The 19,065-nt window shown below is 34.6% G+C and overlaps 1 protein-coding gene and 1 pseudogene across 5 annotated transcripts; one reads left to right on the top strand and one right to left on the bottom strand.

Annotated features, from left to right (window-relative positions):
- Nucleotides 1–200: 200 nt before the first annotated feature.
- On the bottom strand, nt 201–2,640 carry LOC146953158 (F-box/kelch-repeat protein At3g23880-like; annotated as a pseudogene). The gene is made up of 2 exons (XR_015008183.1): nt 1,262–2,640; nt 201–662 (listed from the first exon to the last, which is right to left on the bottom strand). The product of XR_015008183.1 is annotated as an F-box/kelch-repeat protein At3g23880-like (transcript).
- Nucleotides 2,641–6,810: 4,170 nt separating this feature from the next.
- On the top strand, nt 6,811–18,223 carry MEI1 (transcription coactivator). Of its 4 annotated transcripts, none has more exons than XR_015008171.1 (18): nt 6,811–7,255; nt 7,351–7,393; nt 8,056–8,177; nt 8,304–8,408; nt 9,453–9,597; nt 9,679–9,771; nt 10,797–10,889; nt 11,429–11,918; nt 12,140–12,282; nt 12,438–12,772; nt 12,987–13,151; nt 14,155–14,445; nt 14,579–15,241; nt 15,359–15,403; nt 15,511–15,596; nt 17,142–17,232; nt 17,366–17,589; nt 17,713–18,223. XR_015008171.1 is itself a non-coding variant. In XM_085708131.1 (17 exons), the coding sequence occupies exons 1-17, from the start codon at nt 7,076–7,078 to the stop codon at nt 17,441–17,443; spliced, it is 3,168 nt and encodes a 1,055-aa protein (XP_085564257.1). In that variant the 5' UTR covers nt 6,811–7,075; the 3' UTR covers nt 17,444–18,223. The 4 variants fall into 4 exon arrangements, 2 of the variants coding, with proteins under 2 accessions (XP_085564257.1, XP_085564251.1); XR_015008163.1 differs by having other exon boundaries at nt 15,359–15,434; nt 15,533–15,596; XM_085708131.1 differs by having other exon boundaries at nt 17,366–18,223.
- The last annotated feature ends 842 nt before the right edge of the window (nt 18,224–19,065 follow it).

Raw genomic sequence — 19,065 nt, 5'->3', positions numbered from 1 at the left:
AGGAATAAAATAAAAGAAAAATGGCAAAATAACATTTCCATCTAACTTAACAGGAGACTATAAAAGCTCCATCTCAAAAAGCTTGAATAGGATAGAACCTAAGTTCTCCAGAATTAAGTTGAGTAAATTTATTACTCACATCGGAATAAAGAGAAAAAGCACAGAAGTCTAAAGCACTGTTAATAAAATAGCACGACAAAAAACACCCAAGCCAATCTATATTTTCTATACCACGACAACCAACTAAGAGCAATACCAATACAATTGATCCTACCACTAGCAGCCACCTGATACAAAATTGTTGATGCTAAAAAACTAAGATAATGATGCATGAAAGTTACTTCGAATCCAGCAGAACCAATAACAGAAATGCTAAGGCAACATAATTGCACAACTCCAATGCTAGCTCACCAAAACTGAACAGATTGACACACTAAATGACTAAACATTCCGCAGCAACAAAACTGAAATACGAGGCTTGAAGACTCAAAAACTGAACCGTGGGGCAATCTGACTGAATCCAAATTCCAAACCATTGGCTGACTGAAATAAACCAACACACTTTTCTTTCTGATTGTTGACTGAAACATTTATACCTGGACTTCAATGATTTTGTTGAATACATAGCTACGTCTGGTATCTCCAAGATCAGTTTGTCCAACCTATGTAAGAATCAAAGATGTATCAAAGAAGAACCAAGAATGATGACAACCAACAAACGAAACATAAAAATAAAAAAAAAAACACTTTATAGTCTAGTTGCGTCCTCTCATGCGATGTTGTTGGTAATGTTACCAATCAGTCAAATTATTGTTCACTACCATAAACCTTCTCCTTGGTTCACTTCTCTCTTAATGGGAGGTTGATGTATAAAAACCTTAAAATCTCCAAAAGACATTTTCGCGTAGGAAGAAAAAACCATGGACCCCTCCTATCTTTAACTACCACAACAAAAAATATGTTTTACAGTCTTTAAAAATGAAACTATCATGTTCTTTGAAAAAAAGAGATATAATCCAAAATCTGTCCACAATGATGTTATACAGTGCCAGCATTATCTGGAAACAGCTATCCAAACATGCTCGTACAGTTATATATACTAATCATATAAATTTTCACAATATAAGCCACATGCTCAGTATACAATTAAATTAAGCTAAACAATCATAAAAAAGAATATTCAGACCAATCTATTATTATGAAAACAACATATACAAATGAACATAAATTCAAACAAGTAAAGCATGGGAGAGGAACTTACTTTTAAGGAATTGGAACTAAGCTTTCGACATAATCATTGGCATGGTTCCGATATACATTATTACTAGTTCTATTATCAATAGTAGTTCTACTTGCAATAATTTCTGTTTGCTTTGCTATATTATCTCTCCTGTTATAGAGAATTGTTAGAATTGTTTGGGATTCAAAATAGCCCTTAAATATCATCTCAAGTATCAGGGAATCACCATCCTCGGATAGAAACAACGGCACCAATTCAAAAGAGCTTCTGTATCTGTGACGAAAGGCAAGAACATGGTAACTGATTTTAAGTAATTGAGTCCAAGAATCTTCAATCCCAAATTTCTTCATTTGCCATACAACAAAATCAGTTTCCCTGTGCAAATAAGAAAAACAAAGGCAACCCCCCAACACCCCAATAGTTGGGGAGTTTGTCCGATGCGGCACTTCATCAAAACCACGGGGCATCGTGTATTGATTGTATGTCTCTGTCTCCAAATCAAGAGAAACAATAACAAAGTGTTCGACAGTAGTATCCTTAAGATTATACTCAAATTCTTTGTTGTGAATAGACAACCAGTTAAGAGTGCTACTCAAATACACATAATTTTTTTGATGTATATATGGACACACGATAAGGAACCACAGGAAAAGTTTCAATATTTCTCCAAACATAATGACCATGATCCAAGTTGAGAACTCTCACTTCTGTCGTTTGGATTCGAAAACAAAAGGCCACCACTTTATAAGTTCCGGTTGAATTAACACACCCAAATGCAAAGTGGAAAATCTGGGGATCGCAAAAATGCCCGAAAAATTCAGATGATGTCGAGGTGGCTGGGTTCCAAACAAGGAAGCAATAATTCCTGGGACGATCGTATTTTAAATTTGACTTATGAAACAAAAGAACCAAACCATTACAGGAACCAACTATAAGAAAGGATTTTCCTATTTTCAAATGACGAGAGTGAGAATCATGAACAGGTGTGAAGTAAGGATTTTCAAATATACGATTGATAGGGTACCTAACTAAGCTGTGATCCTCCTCCCAGTAATTTTCCCGAATATGGTTTTTGTGCTTCATGGTTAGTGTGTAGAGTGATCGCGATTGTGATTGTGATTGTGATTTCCGGAAGTGTAATTTCACAAAAGTGGGTTCAGAAATTAAGGTTTTCCAATACTTACTCACACACCTGAAGCGAACAAGAGATTTCACTGGAAGAAGGGAAAGTATCTCGGTGATAAGATCTTCGTGGAGGACCACCGGCGACGGAGGCATTGTGATGGCGGTGCTGAAAGTGGCGCTATGGTTGGTTTTTCGTAACGCCGGTGATCGAAATGAACGATTTAGGGTTTTTCTCTTCTTCATTGCATTAGATTAGGGTTTCTTTCTGACTTGGGTGAGTGCATGCATATACCAGGGACTCTTTCTAAAAACGAATGCCTTTGGAGGCAAGGATCTTAAATGAGTAAAATGTAAAGCCATAAAATCAATGATTTTTTTTTTTTTTTTTTGTGGTGGTCGGGGTTCAAACCCCGTACCTTGCATATTTTATGCATTGTCTCTTCCAACTGAGCTATGCTCACGAGGACTTATGATTATTATTGTGACAAACTTATGATTTATCAATAATATATATCCTTTAATTTATTAATTAACGGATATTCCCTACCTTACACTATAAAATGAGTTGTTCATTTTAAGAGACTCATATTCATAATCTAGTACATTTATTTTTGTTTAAAATCTATTTCGCATCGTAATTGAAATATTAATGCAAGAAAAAAAAAGATTTATTATTTGAACACCCGTTGCGTTGTTGGTGATGGGAGGAGTACCTTGTTTTGGACGGATAAGTGGGTTGGTGGTTTGCCGCTGGGGTCCGATTTAGTAGATTGTTTGAGCTTGCCGAAAATAGATGGATTTCAGTGGCGGATATGGCGCAGTTAGGTTGGCGGGATGTGGGTGAGGCGTGAAAGTGGTGAAGGAGGCTCTTTGCTTAGGAAGAGGAGAATGTTAGGGAATGTACTTCTTTGTTACATAACTTTGTTTTGTAGGTTAATGTTGTTGACAAGTGACAATGGCTTCTTGATCCTATTAATGGTTATTTTGTCACCGGAGCTTACCATTTCCTTACAACTTTGAAGATTCAATTGATAGGGGCTTAGTCGACAATATTTGGCAGAAACAGGTTCTGCTAGAGGTTTTCGTGTTTCCTTGGCGTCTTCTCCGCAATAGGTTACCAACAAAAGATAATCTTGTGCGGAGAGGGGTTCTTCATGAAGTGGACGACACTTGTGTTGGAGGGTTTGGTTTGAGGGAGACTGTAACTCATCTTTTTTGGGTTACAATGTCTTCAACGCTTTGTGGACTGTTGTTTCGAGGTGGTTAGGCATTTCAACGATTGATACTATTGTCTTACATGATCACTTCCTTCGGTTTGGTCAGTGTGCTGGGTTACCGTGATCATCCCATTTTTTTCTTGAAACTAATTTGGCTAGCGTGTGTATGGACTATCTGGAATGAAAGGAACAATCGAGTTTTTGAAAATACGGCATTGCAGGTGCAAGAGTTGTTAGACAAAGTAAAGTTGCAGTATTTTGTGTGGTTGAGGACAAATTTGTTTACTTTTGCTTTTGTCTATCATGACTGGTGGTGTTATCCTCTTTACTATATTAGTTTATTGGCTTAATTGCATGTTTGGTCCCTTATGTTTATTTTAGTTTTCAAGTTGGTCCCTTACGTTTTGAAAGTTTCAAGTTGACCCCTTACGTTTTAAAAGTTTTCAAGTTGGTCCCTTACGTTTTGAAAGTTTCAAGTTAGTCCCTTATGTTTATTTTAGTTTTCAAGTCGGTCCAAAACATAAGGGACCAACTTGAAAACTAAAATAAACATAAGGGACCAACTTGAAAACTAAAATAAACATAAGGGACTAACTTATTCCAACATGAGCAACGTTTTGGACCAACTTGAAACTTTTAAAACGTAAGGGACCAACTTGAAACTTTCAAAACGTAAGGGACCAACTTGAAAACTAAAATAAACATAAGGGACCAAACATGCAATTAAGCCTAGTTTATTTGTGTAATTCACTCTTTTCATTTTTGTTGGTTACCCGCGCTTTGGTGTTGATGACTTTGTATTAATTCTGAGTATCTCTCTTTAGCATGCCTTGTGCTAGGTAGACCTCTCTTGGTGTTTATATTATATTCCATTTTAACTTGTTTAATTTTTTTTATTTGAAAGAACATTTTATTTTAAAAGCCGTTAATTAATTTCATTAAGTCCAATTTTAATTTTTCTTAAAAAAAAACTTAGTCCAATTTCACGCTAAATGATTTTAAAATATTGTTATAAACAGCAAAAATTTATAACCACGGAGAAAGCTCTTCTATGGATATAAGTAAGGGTGTTTGCGATGTGGTTTGGTTTGGTTTTGAGGCTAAAAGTCATCCAAACTGCAAAATAAAAATTATGCGGTTTGGTTTGGTTGACTTTTAAAATAAAATCCGAACCAAACCAAACCAATTCAATGCAGTTTGGATTGGATCCGTTGGTGCGGTTTTTTTAGACAATAATTTTGTTTGTTTCCAATATTAAAATCAAATTAAAAAGCTAAAACACAACATATTTTTAATTTTCATTCAACATTACACTTTTATTTTCATCAAACAACGTTCTCAACTACGTAGACCAAATTAAAACGTGGACAAAAAATAATACAACTTTGTAGGAAATACAAAAGACTAAAATTTGTATAATTCTCTAATAGTTCAAATAGCACATATATACATTTTTGAAAGAAAAAGCAAAGAAGAATCTTAACTAGAGAAAAAAGCACATATATACATTTTTGAAAGAAAAAGCAAAGAAGAATCTTAACTAGAGAAAAAATATGTCATTTTATTAAAGTTTCCATTGAGTTTCTATGAGTATTGGTCTATGTGATATATATTTAATTAGTGTTTTTCTTATATTGCGGTTTGGTTTGGATTGGTTCGGTTGGTAAAGTCAAAACCGCAAATCGAACCAAACCACGCGGTTGAGTAAACAAATGATCCGAATACATCTGAACCAAATGCGGTTTTCTGCGATTTCGGTTTGGATTGGTTCGATTTGCGATTTTTCTATTGGATTAGTTCGGTTTGAACACCCTTAGATACAACCATAAATGATAGATATTTGGGCACACTCACATCAAATAGAAAATTTTTAAACAAAATAATTACATCACATCAATCAACATCATTCTACTTTATTCTCTTTTAATTTTTGTATTTGATGTGATTGTGTCTAAATATTTATCATATATGATTGTGTCTATAGAAGAGTTTCTCATAAGAGTAGTGATATTTGTGCAACTCTTTGGTACAACCTTCATGACAACTGAGAGAGAAAAAGGAAAAGAGAGAATAAGAAGATAATGTGAGTATGAGAGAGAAAGTTGTCAAAAAGTTGTTAAAAAATGGTTGTACAAATATCATTTCTCTTCTCATAACTATGTTTCAATCAGAATAGATAAAATTAAAAATAGAGAAATGATAAGCGGACACATTTTCTTTGGACACAATACAGACACCGCATGTACTGTTCATGAATACACAATTTTTTTATTTTTTTTTACTTCCCTTTCCTTCTCTGGAAATCCGATGACTGCTCTCTCACTTCATGCATTTTCTGTCTTCAACAATGGTGGATCTGAACAAATTTCAACCGTTCTGATCTCCTCCGTCGCCGTCTTCGTTGAGGAGATGACCGGCGACGACGATTGACGTCGATGACTCACCGGAGCTTGTTTCGCCGACGACCGCTGTCTTTGATTGAAAACGAGTTCAACGTTTTAAATCTTGTTGTCAAGATTTGGGGTTTGGAGATCTGTTATTTGGACGTCTTTGTGTTGAGAACGATGAAAGGAAGCGGCGGCATGATGAGGTCGTGGCGAGAACATGTGATGTGATGGTGAGGATGGCGTGGTGAGAAGATCAGAGAACGGCGACACGACGGTGGTCGGTGGCTGGGAGCCACAAGAGAGAAAAAATTAGAGAGAGAAGAGGTGGGTGGTCTTACGAGAGAGAGAAAAGAAGATGCAGAGAAGGGAGAAAGAAGAGGATAAATAAAGTTTTGACAAAACTGCCCCTGTCTTGTTGTTTGAAATGTCAAAATGACCCATGATATTGTATTTGTGTCTAATAAAATATGTTCACTTATCATTTCTCTTAAAAATACTATAATCACAACACAAAAATATAAAAAATGGGAAAAAAAAATCACACCTCTTGTTTAATGACAAATATGAGAGTATAATTTGCAAAGCACAAACTACTCTAAAAGTTCATAAAGTATATAAAACTTTTTAAGACAATTATAGATCTTAAGTTAGGAGGAGGTAATTCTAGTTGTTCAAAAAATGACATTGTCCTTTTTACTTGAACTATAACTTTGTTTAAAAAATGTGTGTAACATTGAATACATATTTGTTTTGAAATAAACATTAAACAAAGTTAAAATCAAAATAAAATAAAATTCTGTGACATTGTTTTTATTTTTGTTTTTGTGAAACTTAAAATTCTGTAACATTGTTGGATAACTATAAAAAAATGTCTTCACTTTAGGGGTGAGTGAGATGCTAAACCCTTCCACCATCTACATCCAAATTCTGAATTCGCATTCCCGCGTTTTTGTTTAAACTTTCACTCTCGTCAAAACCTAATTTCAATTCCACACACAAAATTTCTTTCACAAAATCATCATCTTCTTCTTCTTCTTCATCACTTCACTTCACTGTCGAAATTCAGTGAAAACGACATATAGAGAATTGATTCGAAGAAGAAGAAAATGTCGAAGCCGAAATCATTTCAAGGCGTAAACGTGTTCATGTCGCGTAACCTTGTTCCGCCTGAAGTTTTCGCTACGCTTCACGATGCTGTAAAAGATAATGGTGCTCAAATTCACCTTTGTTGTGATCCGTCTCGTAATGGTCCTAATGATTATCACATAATTTCGTGTAGTAAACATGTAATTCATCGATTCCACTCTCAGATTGCAGTTTTGCATTTTCCTATTTTTATTGTTTTTTTGGTGATTTATTGATTTGTTTTTTTTTTTTTCAGGAGAAATTTGAAGATCTTAAATCTAAGGGATGTAAAATGCTTGGTACGTGTTTTCAGTTATAGATTCTTATGAATATTGCTATTATTAGATATACGTAGATATTGGTAATGATATGAGAAAATAGAAGTGATTGAATGTAACTATATGTGTTGATGTACATGAATCTTTGACACAGACACACACTAACACTGGTAACAATTTGAGAAAATGACCTAATTGATTGTAATCACATGTGTAAGAGTTGTTTCGGTGGCAGACACTGACATGTTGTGTACACTGGACACACACTTCGATTAGAAGTGTCGTTGCCATGGACTCTGTACAAGTTGGTGCGTGTCCCCATGACACTGACACATTTTGAATACTAAACACACCTTCCATCTAAAGTGTTGTTGCTAGGTAGTAAACAACTAGTAAATATCCCATGCTTTTGCACAATCTAGGAAAAATGGTAGAAAACAAAGATGTGAAATTTCGTCACAGTCATATTCGATAGATTTTTTATTTTAGCGTTAGACTAGATAGTTAGAGCATTGAAGTTTCATTTTTTTCAAATTGATAAGGTTTAAGCCTTCAGTGATGGCCTACAATACACTCAGACACAATCATATTCGATATATATACATGTGCCGTTGTTTTGGTTTTCATAGTGGAAGTTGAGGTAGCTGTTGTTCCTCAGTTTTGGTTTATTTATTATTGAGCAGGTCCTAGATGTGTTCTTCAGTGTGCCAAAGAAGGAAGACCTCTGCCTAAACAAGGCTTCACATGTTGCTTTACTATGGATGGTGTCAAAATCCTCGCTTCTGGCTTTGAAATGGAGGAGAAGGTATTTTGTTAGCATTTTGCTGAAGGCCCATAAGTTTTCCGTTGATTTCTCTTGGTATTTTACCCTTCACTCCTTCCTTCTTAGTTTTGCTCTCAATTGACAGTATTATTGTATGTAACCCTGCAGGTTAAGATAGAAGAATTAGTGACTGAAATGGGGGGAGCTCTACATAAACCGACGTCAGATTTGAATTTTGTCATCGTGAAAAATGTTTTGGCTCAAAAGTACAAGGTCTGGTACATGAAGTTTTTATTCTATACTTTTATATTATTCTCAACTATGACATACCCTTTTTACTGTTCCAGGCTAGTTGGTCTGTCCTAATGTCCTTCCGTTCTATTCATATTCCTAGTTAGTTTATATGTTATATTTCTGTTGCATATTAATATCCTGTCCCCCAATGCACCACATAAAAGCACTTAGGGAATTGTATGCAGTTATGCACGTTAAAACCAATGTAAAAAACATCTAGTCTTGGTCATAGTTGGTGTTAATTAACTTTACTTTTGGCTAGTATTTTAGTCAGTAGTATAAATCTATTATGCTCATTACCATGTTTGTATTTAAGAATGTTTAGTATGTTATACATGCTTTACTCTCTCTCTGCAATTATGTTAAAGATGATGTTTTTCAGTGTTTGATTTATATTGAACCAAAGGTGGATTTCATTTCTAATTTGAAGCTTATGTTGGTTCACTGGTTATAATGTTTTATGGTAGTGTAAAATTAGTAAATAATCAGAGTGAAAATCTTTATGTACGTAAATATGTAAAATGTAAGTGTCAATCATTGTACATCTCAGTGTTATATATAACCGAGAAAGAAGCTATATAGAATTTTTAGGAAAAGTGTGTAGTGAGAAGCACTTGTATACAGAATACTAAATGCACAATAGTGTCAGAATCTTAAGTTTATTCCTTTATGCGCGGTTGGCCACTATTAACATTTTTCTTTGGTCTTCACTTGGTTTTTGCTTGGTTTATATCCCAAATTGTGGGGGATTTTTGGTGGCCAATATGGCTCTTATTGGAGCTCATATGTGTTATTTCTTGGTCTATCTCATTTAGTTTCGGGTTTGGATACATCTCAACAGTGCATCTTGATGACCGCTAATAAGTTCATCTTCCTATTGTATATATTAAAGCTGTCTGTTTTGCTTACACGATAGTTTAGTAAACCTATTCCACACTTATCCAATCTTTGTGGAGGTTTTGATTGTTGTTAAATGTATTTTTTTGCTATACAATCTAATATACACCATGTTATGTCTGGCAGTGGGCTTTGAATGTCCTGAAGAAACCAATAGTTACTTATGAATGGTTAAAGCAATGCTCGGATGAGCATCGCGTTGTTCCTCAAGAGTCATATAAGGTTCTTCCTTTCTCTGGGTTAAGGATTTGTGTGACTGGATTCCCAGCAGGTTGTAATTTATATGTCTGTTAGTATTGGTCATAATAGAATGCTTCTCTGTTAGATGCTCATTAGCTTTGAGTTTTTTCAGATAAGCGGAAAGAGATGGAAAAGATTATTTTACAAAATGGTGGAAAATACTGTGCTGAATTGACAAAGAAGTGCACACATTTGATTTCTGATATATCCTTTTTATTAATTCTATCAATTAGTGATGTTTCTTTCAGACGTGCAAATATTCAACTGTTCTTTGAGAAGAGGAGAGCAAATCCTCTTTGATTTATACAATTTTGTTTTCCGCAGCTTCACTGTCCGCTGCATAAATCTCTTTCACAATTTTGCTTTAAGGTTATTTCTGTAGTCAGTTCATTAACTTGTTGCTAGATTCCAATGTCTGCATTAACATTTTTCTTATCTTGCACAATATCTTTTTTGAGGCTGTAAAGCTAACCTTGTTGTGCTTATTAATAATTACTTGACTAAATATTGATGACCTATTTGTTGTATCACCTGCTTTGATTTATTGATACATGGTACTTGGTAGTATTTAACTACTTTGTTATGGTTATTCTTATCTGTAGGAATGAATGGCCTGTATTTATATGTATTTCTAGCAGACTGTAACGGATTTTCTGATTTTTTTTTTTCACACTAGTTTGCAAAATTGAAGTTCAAATTTTGTTTCTTAGTATTTGTAGATTCCGTATTAGTGAACGTTCTAGTTTAAACTGGAAATAACTAGGATTCATTCAGACAAAAATTCAGGAATACATGCTCCGAGGCATTGATGCTTGGTATTATTCCAGTATATGTTGTTTATTCTTAATCTATTAGTATGAATTGCATCTATTTATATATGTTTTTTACCAATCTGAAGTGAATTTTCCGATTGCTTAAATATTTTTTTTTCTACGGTATATTGAAGTTGAAATTTTGTTTAATAGTATCTATATTAGTGAACCTTTTGTGGAGACAGGTTTTTATATGATTTTTTTTCTTAAGGTGTTAATTTGAATCTTGCTTGTCTCAGCGTCCTCTATTTCACTGCCTTAGGGATTAGTATCCTTTCTGTACTTATGATTGGTGTAAAAGTATGAAAGGTTTGTTCTTATTTTCTGTGCATCTGATCCTCTCTGACTGAATAATTCAGTATTTCAATTCAAAGATCTTAGTACACGGTGTATATTTGTGCCCTTGACTGTTCTTACACTCCTGAAGGTGATAAGTATAAGGTGGCAAAACGTTGGGGCCACATTCATATTGTCACAATGAAATGGTTTGATCAATCTGTTTCTCGAAGAGGTAACTTTTATGCTTTAGTGCTGTATGTTGTGGTACCTTTTGGGTTTCGAACCAAATAATAGGACTTCATTCGTTAGAAAATGTTTCCGTTATTTTGTCTTTTCTTTGCACTTTTTTTCTTGATAGATTTTCGCTGTTACGATAGATTGCTAGGGTGATTAAAATTGAGGGATCTTGAGTCTCGTACACTTTCTGATAGATTCCTACAGAAATAATCTTAACAGGGGGGTATGTAATGAGTATATGGGAGTATGTGTTAGTGGCAGAGTTCTAGAGAATAGAATACTCTTGAACTCAACACTTTGTCAGCCAAGCTTTGGGCTTTTAGTCTGGCCTTCAATTAGTTGTGGTTATTCTTTTTCAGTTAGTGTGTGTTTGTGTGTGTGATCCACATCATAATTCTAAAAATTAGATTTTAGAAAATTGTTTTAGATTAAGTTTTTCAGATTTCTGTCTTCTCTCATAATCTCTGTTTTTGAGTTTCTTGGTGGTTTTCTTCTCTGACTTCAATTTATATTTTTGTACTGTTATTTGGATAGCATGTTTGAATGAGGAGTCCTACCCTGTTCAGAGTGGATCTTTGTCTTCGCGTAAGGTGACTAGGGACTTAACAGCGCAACATAGCCAGGAAAAGGATATTGGGAAAATGCAATCTGGCTCATCTTCAAGAGCTGCAGATTCAAATATACTAGTTTCTGATTGTGCTGAGTCTATGGATATAGATCCAGAAGCTACACAGTCAGAACATATTTCGTCTGTTTCAAATGTTCCATTATTTGTTAAAGAGGCAGATGCTGAAGCACATCCATTACAGACCAGCAATGAATTGAACTTAGACGGTGCTGTTGCCAATGATTCTGAATCTGACGACAATGACCTGTACTTAGCAGAGTGCAGAATATCACTTGTTGGTTTTGAAGCTTCTGAAATGCGTAAGCTCGTTAATATGGTGCGTAAAGGTGGAGGCTCCCGATACATGTCTTTAAATGATAAGTTGACCCACATAGTAATTGGGAATCCTACAGAAATGTAAGTCTATTCTGATATTAAGAATAAACTTAACAGATGCATATAATGTCTCTGTATCTTGACAGCTTCTCCAAATTTCTTTGTTAGTTTTTTAGGTGATTGATCTAGATGATTCTTGGATATGAATTTCAAATATGGCTTTCTGATGGATATAATTTGGCAAACCGTATTCCTTTTCCAATACTTATGATTTATCTTCACATGCATTTGTGTTTTTACAGGGAAAAGAAGGATGTAAGGAGTATTGCTGCACAAAGTGTCATTTTTGTTGTTAAAACCTCATGGCTTGAAGATTGTGACCGTCAAAAGAAACAAGTCCCTGTTCTAGGACGTCACACTGCTAATGATCTTGTTCTTCCAAAAGGTGTGCTATCATCATGATGTAGTTATTTGTGCTCCTTGTCTACTTTTTGGTTAATCTATTAGGTTTTTCGTAAATAGTTTGTGAATATGCTTTTATGGAGTTCATAGCTTTAGTTATTTTTTTCTTTTCTGATTTCTAAAATTCATTTAACTTAGTAAAAGGAGCAGTTACTGGCATTGTGCCTATGGATCAAAGTAAAAGCTCAAGCTTTCGCCAAAGCTTCCAAACTGATAAGGTGGTGGGTATTAACGAATTTGGAGCAATAATGCCAGAATCTTTGGAGAAAAACAAACAAGAGAAACACGATATGGGTATGAATGTTGTGACATTCGGTAAAGCATCGGGTAGAACTACGCTGCAAACTCAACTTCCTGATAAAAAATTGAGGGGACAAAAGATGACACAACGTGACTCTAATGTACACGTGAAGTCAACAAATGTTTTCAAAGGGAAAACATTTTGTTTCTCAAATTTCTTTCCTGAAGAAAGGGTAAGATATATGAAATTTAAATGAGTTGAAGGATGTATTAATATTCTTAATGTGTTTACTGTTAAATTGGCATTATATTGTTTTTACTTCTTTTCTTTTTTCATGTTTCTGCAATTAATAGCTGCTGTCCGTAAACTATATTTTATTTTGCCCCTAAAAACATTACACATATATTTGAGTTGATTTTTAATTTAGTTTTGATCTCTTTTGGCAGAGAGCTGAGATTGTTCAGTGGATAAGTCAAGGGGGAGGAGAGATAATAAGTGGGCAAACAAAACAAAGTATCCACTATACTATTGAATGCCATGGTAAACCCAAGTCGACAGGTGATTATGGAAGTACTTATATTTCCAGTCACTGGATACGATCTTGTTTGGAGGTAAGCTTGATTGGTCACAAATGCAAATTTCCATTTTCAGGTTTATTTTTCAGTGTTTCCATCTTGTTTTTAAGGCGTTCAATGGGTTTTAGATCTCTGTTTTATATATTGAATAAACGGGATGTTTGTTGATGGTGAAAGGCTTACCTTATTATGGCCAAACTGTTTCAAGACGTTATCTCATAAATGCATTTAATAAGTAAATAATGATTGAAAATTAATCAAAACGACCGGAATATAGAAGCAGATGTTAACCCTAGGAACCAAATAGAGTGGATCAAATGGTAGAATACTTCTGATGTAATGTGTGATAGAAAAGTATTATTCACAACCTTAGAGGAAAATTTTATCCTTTACGATGTCAAATGAGATCGAATACTGGGCTGTAAGAGTTGATAAGAAAGTCAGGTTGGTATTGTTGAGATGAGAGTTCTGCATTGGATGGGTGGTCACAAAATACAATATAGGATTAGGAATGAAGTCATTGGAGAGAAAATTGGGGTAGCTTCCATCACGGGAAAATGCCAGCCTTGTCTTACGTTCTTTTTGTATGTTGAGAAGACTTGTAGAAGCATTAGTGAGGAGGGTAGACAAGGAGTGTATTTGGTTTATCATTTTTTGGTCTTAGAAATACTTTTGAGTTAATCGTTTGTAGTGTTCCCAAGTATCGTAATTGTGTGATTTATCTCCTCCACTTTTCAATTGCGTAAATTGGGTCCTTAACGTTTTCCCCGTTTTGCAATTAAGAGGTCCCTCTGATTTTTCCCCAACTTTACGCCTATGGTGACTTAATTCGCGCAGTTAAAAAGTTGGACCAAAATCGCACAACCGCAATACTTAGGGACTGAAAATAAATTAAGCCTGAAACTAAAGAGGAGCTTTAATTCTATAAATTATTTGTGCATCTTGAATATGGTAATAAATTGTTTTTTATTGGGAGATGGGTTCTTTGCAGATTTGTTTGCTTGCATACTAATAATGCGGTTGTGATTTTTTTGGTAAGGATGGATCCTTGCTGGATGTTGACAGTCATATTCTTTATTCTCCACTTCCCTGCCGTGTTCCCTTGCCTGGTTTTGAAAATCTCCGGTTTTGTGTTTCACAATATGAGGAGAAAGACAGAATTCTACTTTGGAACTTGTGTAAAGTTCTAGGAGCTAAATTTGCAGATAAGTTGACCAAGAAGGTCACCCATTTGTTGTGTAAATTTACCAATGGGCCCAAGTATGAGGCTTCTTGTAAGTGGGGGATCCGATCAGTTACATCTGAGTGGATATTTGAATGTGTCAAACAGGTATGATATTTATAGCGGCTATGCACATGGCAGTTAGAGCTTATATGACTGCTTGTATACATCTTTTTATGCATGTAAGTCTACATGCATTTTCTATGTTAAGGTATTTATCAATATATTTTTTTCATTCTAGAATGGAGTTATTGCCGTGGATCAATTTTTGCCCAAAGAAGTCACTACTCAAGACCGAGAGGCAGGAGCTTGCACAGTGAGTCAATTTCCTACCCAGGCTGTTCAAATGATAAATGACATGCCGTCCGAGTTTCCAAGTCAGTCACAAAGTTCGAGACACACGGCAAATAAAAATGTTGACAATCATAGGACTCATTCTAAAATATCAAGCATTAATAGCAAAAAGGCAAGGCTCATGGAAGAACCTAGCCTGTATAAGAAGGTACCTTCTACAGTAAATTCAGGTATTCATGTCTCTGACATGAATTTTTCTAAAGCCAATATGCTCAAGGATGCTCATGAGGCTGTTCAAATGATAAATGACACACCACCCCAGTTTCCAAGTCAATTACAAAGCATGAGAAACATGGCAGATAAAAATGTGGATAGTGGCGATGCCAATCACGGGACTCATTCTAAAATATCAAGCATTAATAGCATAAAGTCAGGGCTGGTGGAAGAACCTGGCATGTATAATAAGGCACCTTCTACAGTAAATTTCGGTATTCATGTCTCTGACTTGAATTTTTCTGAAGACAATATGCTCAAAGATGATCGGGAGGCAACCCATGCAGTTCCTGATGTTGCTGCTGCAATTGAGGACTTGTTAGAGCAGACAAGCAAGGTAAAGATGCTGATTTATTAATGGTACTATATGCAGACATTTATTAAAATTTCTTTCACTCCACCTTTTCTGAATTATTCTTTGCATAAACCACTCTTTTTTCTTCTTATCCCATAGATGCATGACCAGAGATCCCCAGGGAATACAGGGTGTGAGAGAAGTGTATCCTTTAAGTGTGATCAATTCAATGGAGGTTGTGTTCTGTTTTATAATTTTATATTTTTTTTATATTTTTTGTATCTAGTAGGTGATCCTTTACAGTATAATAGATTTACACATCCGATTGTCCAGTCATTGGTGAAGACAAGCCAAATCCTCGTACTGTCTTTGGATTATCGAAGCATTGGTTAAACAGGTTGGACTGCCATGCTTTCCTATTTAAAATTTATCATGTTGTTGTCATTTCACCATATAGGCCATGTCTGGTAATTGTCATAGAGCTGATTTGACTAACTAATAAGCTCACTTAAGTAAAGTAGGAATGTTCGGTAAACAGGCTTATCTCACCGGTTTGTATCATTTTTTCAGTTGCTACTGGTTCGATCAAAGAGATATATCTGGTGTTTGAATTTATCTCGTTAGCTTATAGTGTTTTTCAATAGCTTGTCGATCATTGTTCTTTTCTCATTTTTACACATTCTATTTTAATTAAATTTCTTCTCTTCCCTTCCATTTAAAAAAAAACTCGTAAGACACTTTCACGTAGTTTGAGGGGTAACCTTGGCGCAACTGGTAAAGTTGTTGTCATGTGACTGGAAGGTCACGGGTTCAAGTCCTGGAAACAGCCTCTTGTGTAAAAAGCAGGGTAAGGCTGCGTACAATACACCAAATGGTGGGACCCCTTCCCGGACCCTGCGTATGCGGGAGCTTTAGTGCACCGGGTTGCCCTTTTTTACACTTTCACGTAGTTTATACATAAAATTTTATATAAAAATATCACACGAACATGTCATTTCATGTATAATATTTCATTTCTTGTCAAAGAAAAATGTATATTATTTCATTTAATAAAAATATATAAATTATTGAAAACAAATTGAAGTATTAATTATGTTTAATTGATCTTGAGTTATTTGGTGATCTTTAAATAAATCTTTGAACCAAGTTTTTAATTGGGTCCCTAAACTTTTAAATAAATTCTAGTTAGGTCCATGGAATTTTAAATAATTTGTAATCTGGTCTATGCTTATTAACAAACTTATTACAAATTATTTAATGGTGCAGGAACTTAGTTAATTTTTTTGTTCAGGGATTTAAGTGCAAATTGTTGAAAAGTTCAGACACCCAGTTTCTAAATTTTTTAGTTAGAAGACTTATTTAATAATTTTCAAATGATTTAGGGACCTCTAGAGTAATTAAACTTGATGGATATGTGCAATATTTGTTGGTGTAATTGTTTGGAGCACAACACTTGTATTTTTAATAGGGAGTTATCTTTTGCACTAAAACTTATTTGTTAAGACCGGCATTTGGCTTCTAATTGTGAAGCGCATAATATTTTACTTCAAAGTTGATTCTTCATCCCCCATGCTTTTTGTAATTTGGTTTCTCTGTCATAATGAAATTTTTGTATGGTAAATAAAAAGTGATGTTTTAGTTCCTACCCAACAACTTATCGTCCCCCCTCTCCTACTCAGGTGTGCTGGCACCGTAAATTAACTGTAGCCCAAAAATGGAGGGAGGGGATCGAAACTCTCTCCAATTTTCCTTTTTTCCCAGCTTTAGAATCGAAATTCACATGTCTACCTGATGGATATTTAACTTGGTCAACATGGTTCATGGTTCATAGTGTCTTCTATTCAGAGCTAATAGTGAATCTGATAATGGTATAAACTATAATGGAAGCTTCATGCAAATCATTTTTCAATTTCGTAATCTGTACTAATCTTATGCTTTTCAGAATTGGAAGCAATGATGATAATGGTGAGACTTCTAAAGAACGAAAAGTGGGAATGTATGATGCTTTTAGTGAAACCCAAACAGAATCTCAGGTTCTTTTCATGTGCAACTCCTTTTACTTTTAAGTCCTTTTACAGTATATTGGATGAATGCCATTTCGCGTCTGCCGTGGCCATTTCCGGATTACCACTGGTAATTGACAAGTTCTGTATACTTCTCATGCAGATTGTTGGTTATGAAGAAGATTTGTCTGGAAGGCAAATGCTTATAGATAGAGTTCTAACTCGAAGTAGCATGCAGTGAAATACAACCCTATATGAAAGACAGTAGAACAGTTTCCTTATTTGATAGTCCAATGGTGTATCTGAACTTACAAGTCAATGCACAAGAATGTGTCTTGTCTTTCACGACCAGCATATGATACAATTAGACAGAAAGTTAAGTAGCAGGTCAGTATACGATGTTAATATCAACATTTGTTAATAAGTAGATGTTTGAATACATGAGTTTGTTTTGAGAAGCACTACCCTTAGTTCCTTCAAATAATTTGATAAGTGTACAATAAATGGCAGGGATGTTCCTATCGATTCTTTGTAACTAGCAAATGAAAATAAGTCTAAGCCAAGTTTAAACTCAATCACGTCTACCGTGTACAATTTTAGCAGACTGTCAAGTCAATTGCAGAGTTGCTCGCTTTGTTATTTTAGTGGGAGGGGCGGAAGAAAAGGGGATTTCCATGAGTTTGGAGGAACAATTCTGATTGGATAAGCAGGATGCTTTTGGGAAATTTGAAATCATGATATTTGTGCTGATACATGCAATTGCTTCTCAGCAATAGTCAGTGTTCTAAACTATCGAATGCTTCAGTGTTTAGGTAGAAGCCCAGAAATAGTGTGTCCCAGAGATTTTCAACGTAATGTACTATTTTGTTTAGTTTTGACCTCTAAGTTAAATGTAAGAGATTTTGCTCTTATGTTGTGCTTAATGCATGGAATGTTTACTGGTAAAAGATCCCAGCGAATGAAAACAAATATCAAATTCTGAACAGAATACGAGAGTAACTGACAGGAATATTGCAAGACATATTCAAGGGTGCATACGGTCACGAACAACATTGATACTAGTTGCATGAATTTTTTCTCCCTTGTTTGTATCAGTACCTTTCACTTACCCCGTTTGAAGGAACATTCATGCCTGATGAAATTGAACCTCCCATATTGCTTGCAGCAATATGTTAAGAGGGTTTTCCAACGGCTAGAAAACATTGCTTGTGGCGGCACATATGCATATACGAATTTCGATGATTGATTCATAAAACGATAAAGAAAAAAGAAAATGGAGTACTTAGACTTTGTCATGAAATGGTAAATGTGTTAGATAATTTCATTAATGATAAAAGTTGAATCTTTATTCAAAAGTCAGCAAAAACAATGATAACATCTTATTTAGGTATCTTTATACCGACTTCTGTAATTAAGGTTTTTAATAATGAATATTATTATAGAACGAGCTTATAATTATAAAATTATAAATTTCCAGCAATGTTTTGGTTGGGTTGCATATTTTTTTTTTTTTCTAATTTTTTTTCTTCATTTAAGTCTAGATGTGAACTCAATGCACTGAGTTTAAAAAATGAAAAATTACAGGTTTAAACTTGCGTTTCAACATATCAAATGTTTATGTAGTATATTTTATTACATAGTGTTTTTAAAAGCTAATTATGCATCACTTTTTTTTATTGAATATATGACTAATCTTTAGTTGCACATTCATACTCTATTATCTTTAAACTTCCATTTTACATTAAATGTAAGTTCACATCATATCTTATATCAATAACGAAAAATTACAGCAATCACCATGTCAATTCACTCAATGACTTTTTTTTTGAGGGGATTCACTCAATGACATACATTGTAAAAAAA

This window comes from Medicago sativa, chromosome 1 (genome assembly GCF_051527215.1).
Source record: "Medicago sativa cultivar Bolivia chromosome 1, Bolivia_mono, whole genome shotgun sequence".
NCBI lineage: Eukaryota > Viridiplantae > Streptophyta > Magnoliopsida > Fabales > Fabaceae > Medicago > Medicago sativa.
Note: the sequence above shows the minus strand (reverse complement) of the source record. Positions and strands in the feature narration are given on the sequence as shown.

Coding starts and splice junctions, on each gene's coding strand:
- MEI1 (XM_085708125.1), top strand. CDS start 7,076: ATGTCGAAGCCGAAATCATTTCAAGGCGTAAACGTGTTCATGTCGCGT. Junction 7,256..7,350: donor TAATTTCGTGTAGTAAACAT/GTAATTCATCGA, acceptor TTTTTTTTTCAG/GAGAAATTTGAAGATCTTAA. Junction 8,409..9,452: donor TTTTGGCTCAAAAGTACAAG/GTCTGGTACATG, acceptor TATGTCTGGCAG/TGGGCTTTGAATGTCCTGAA.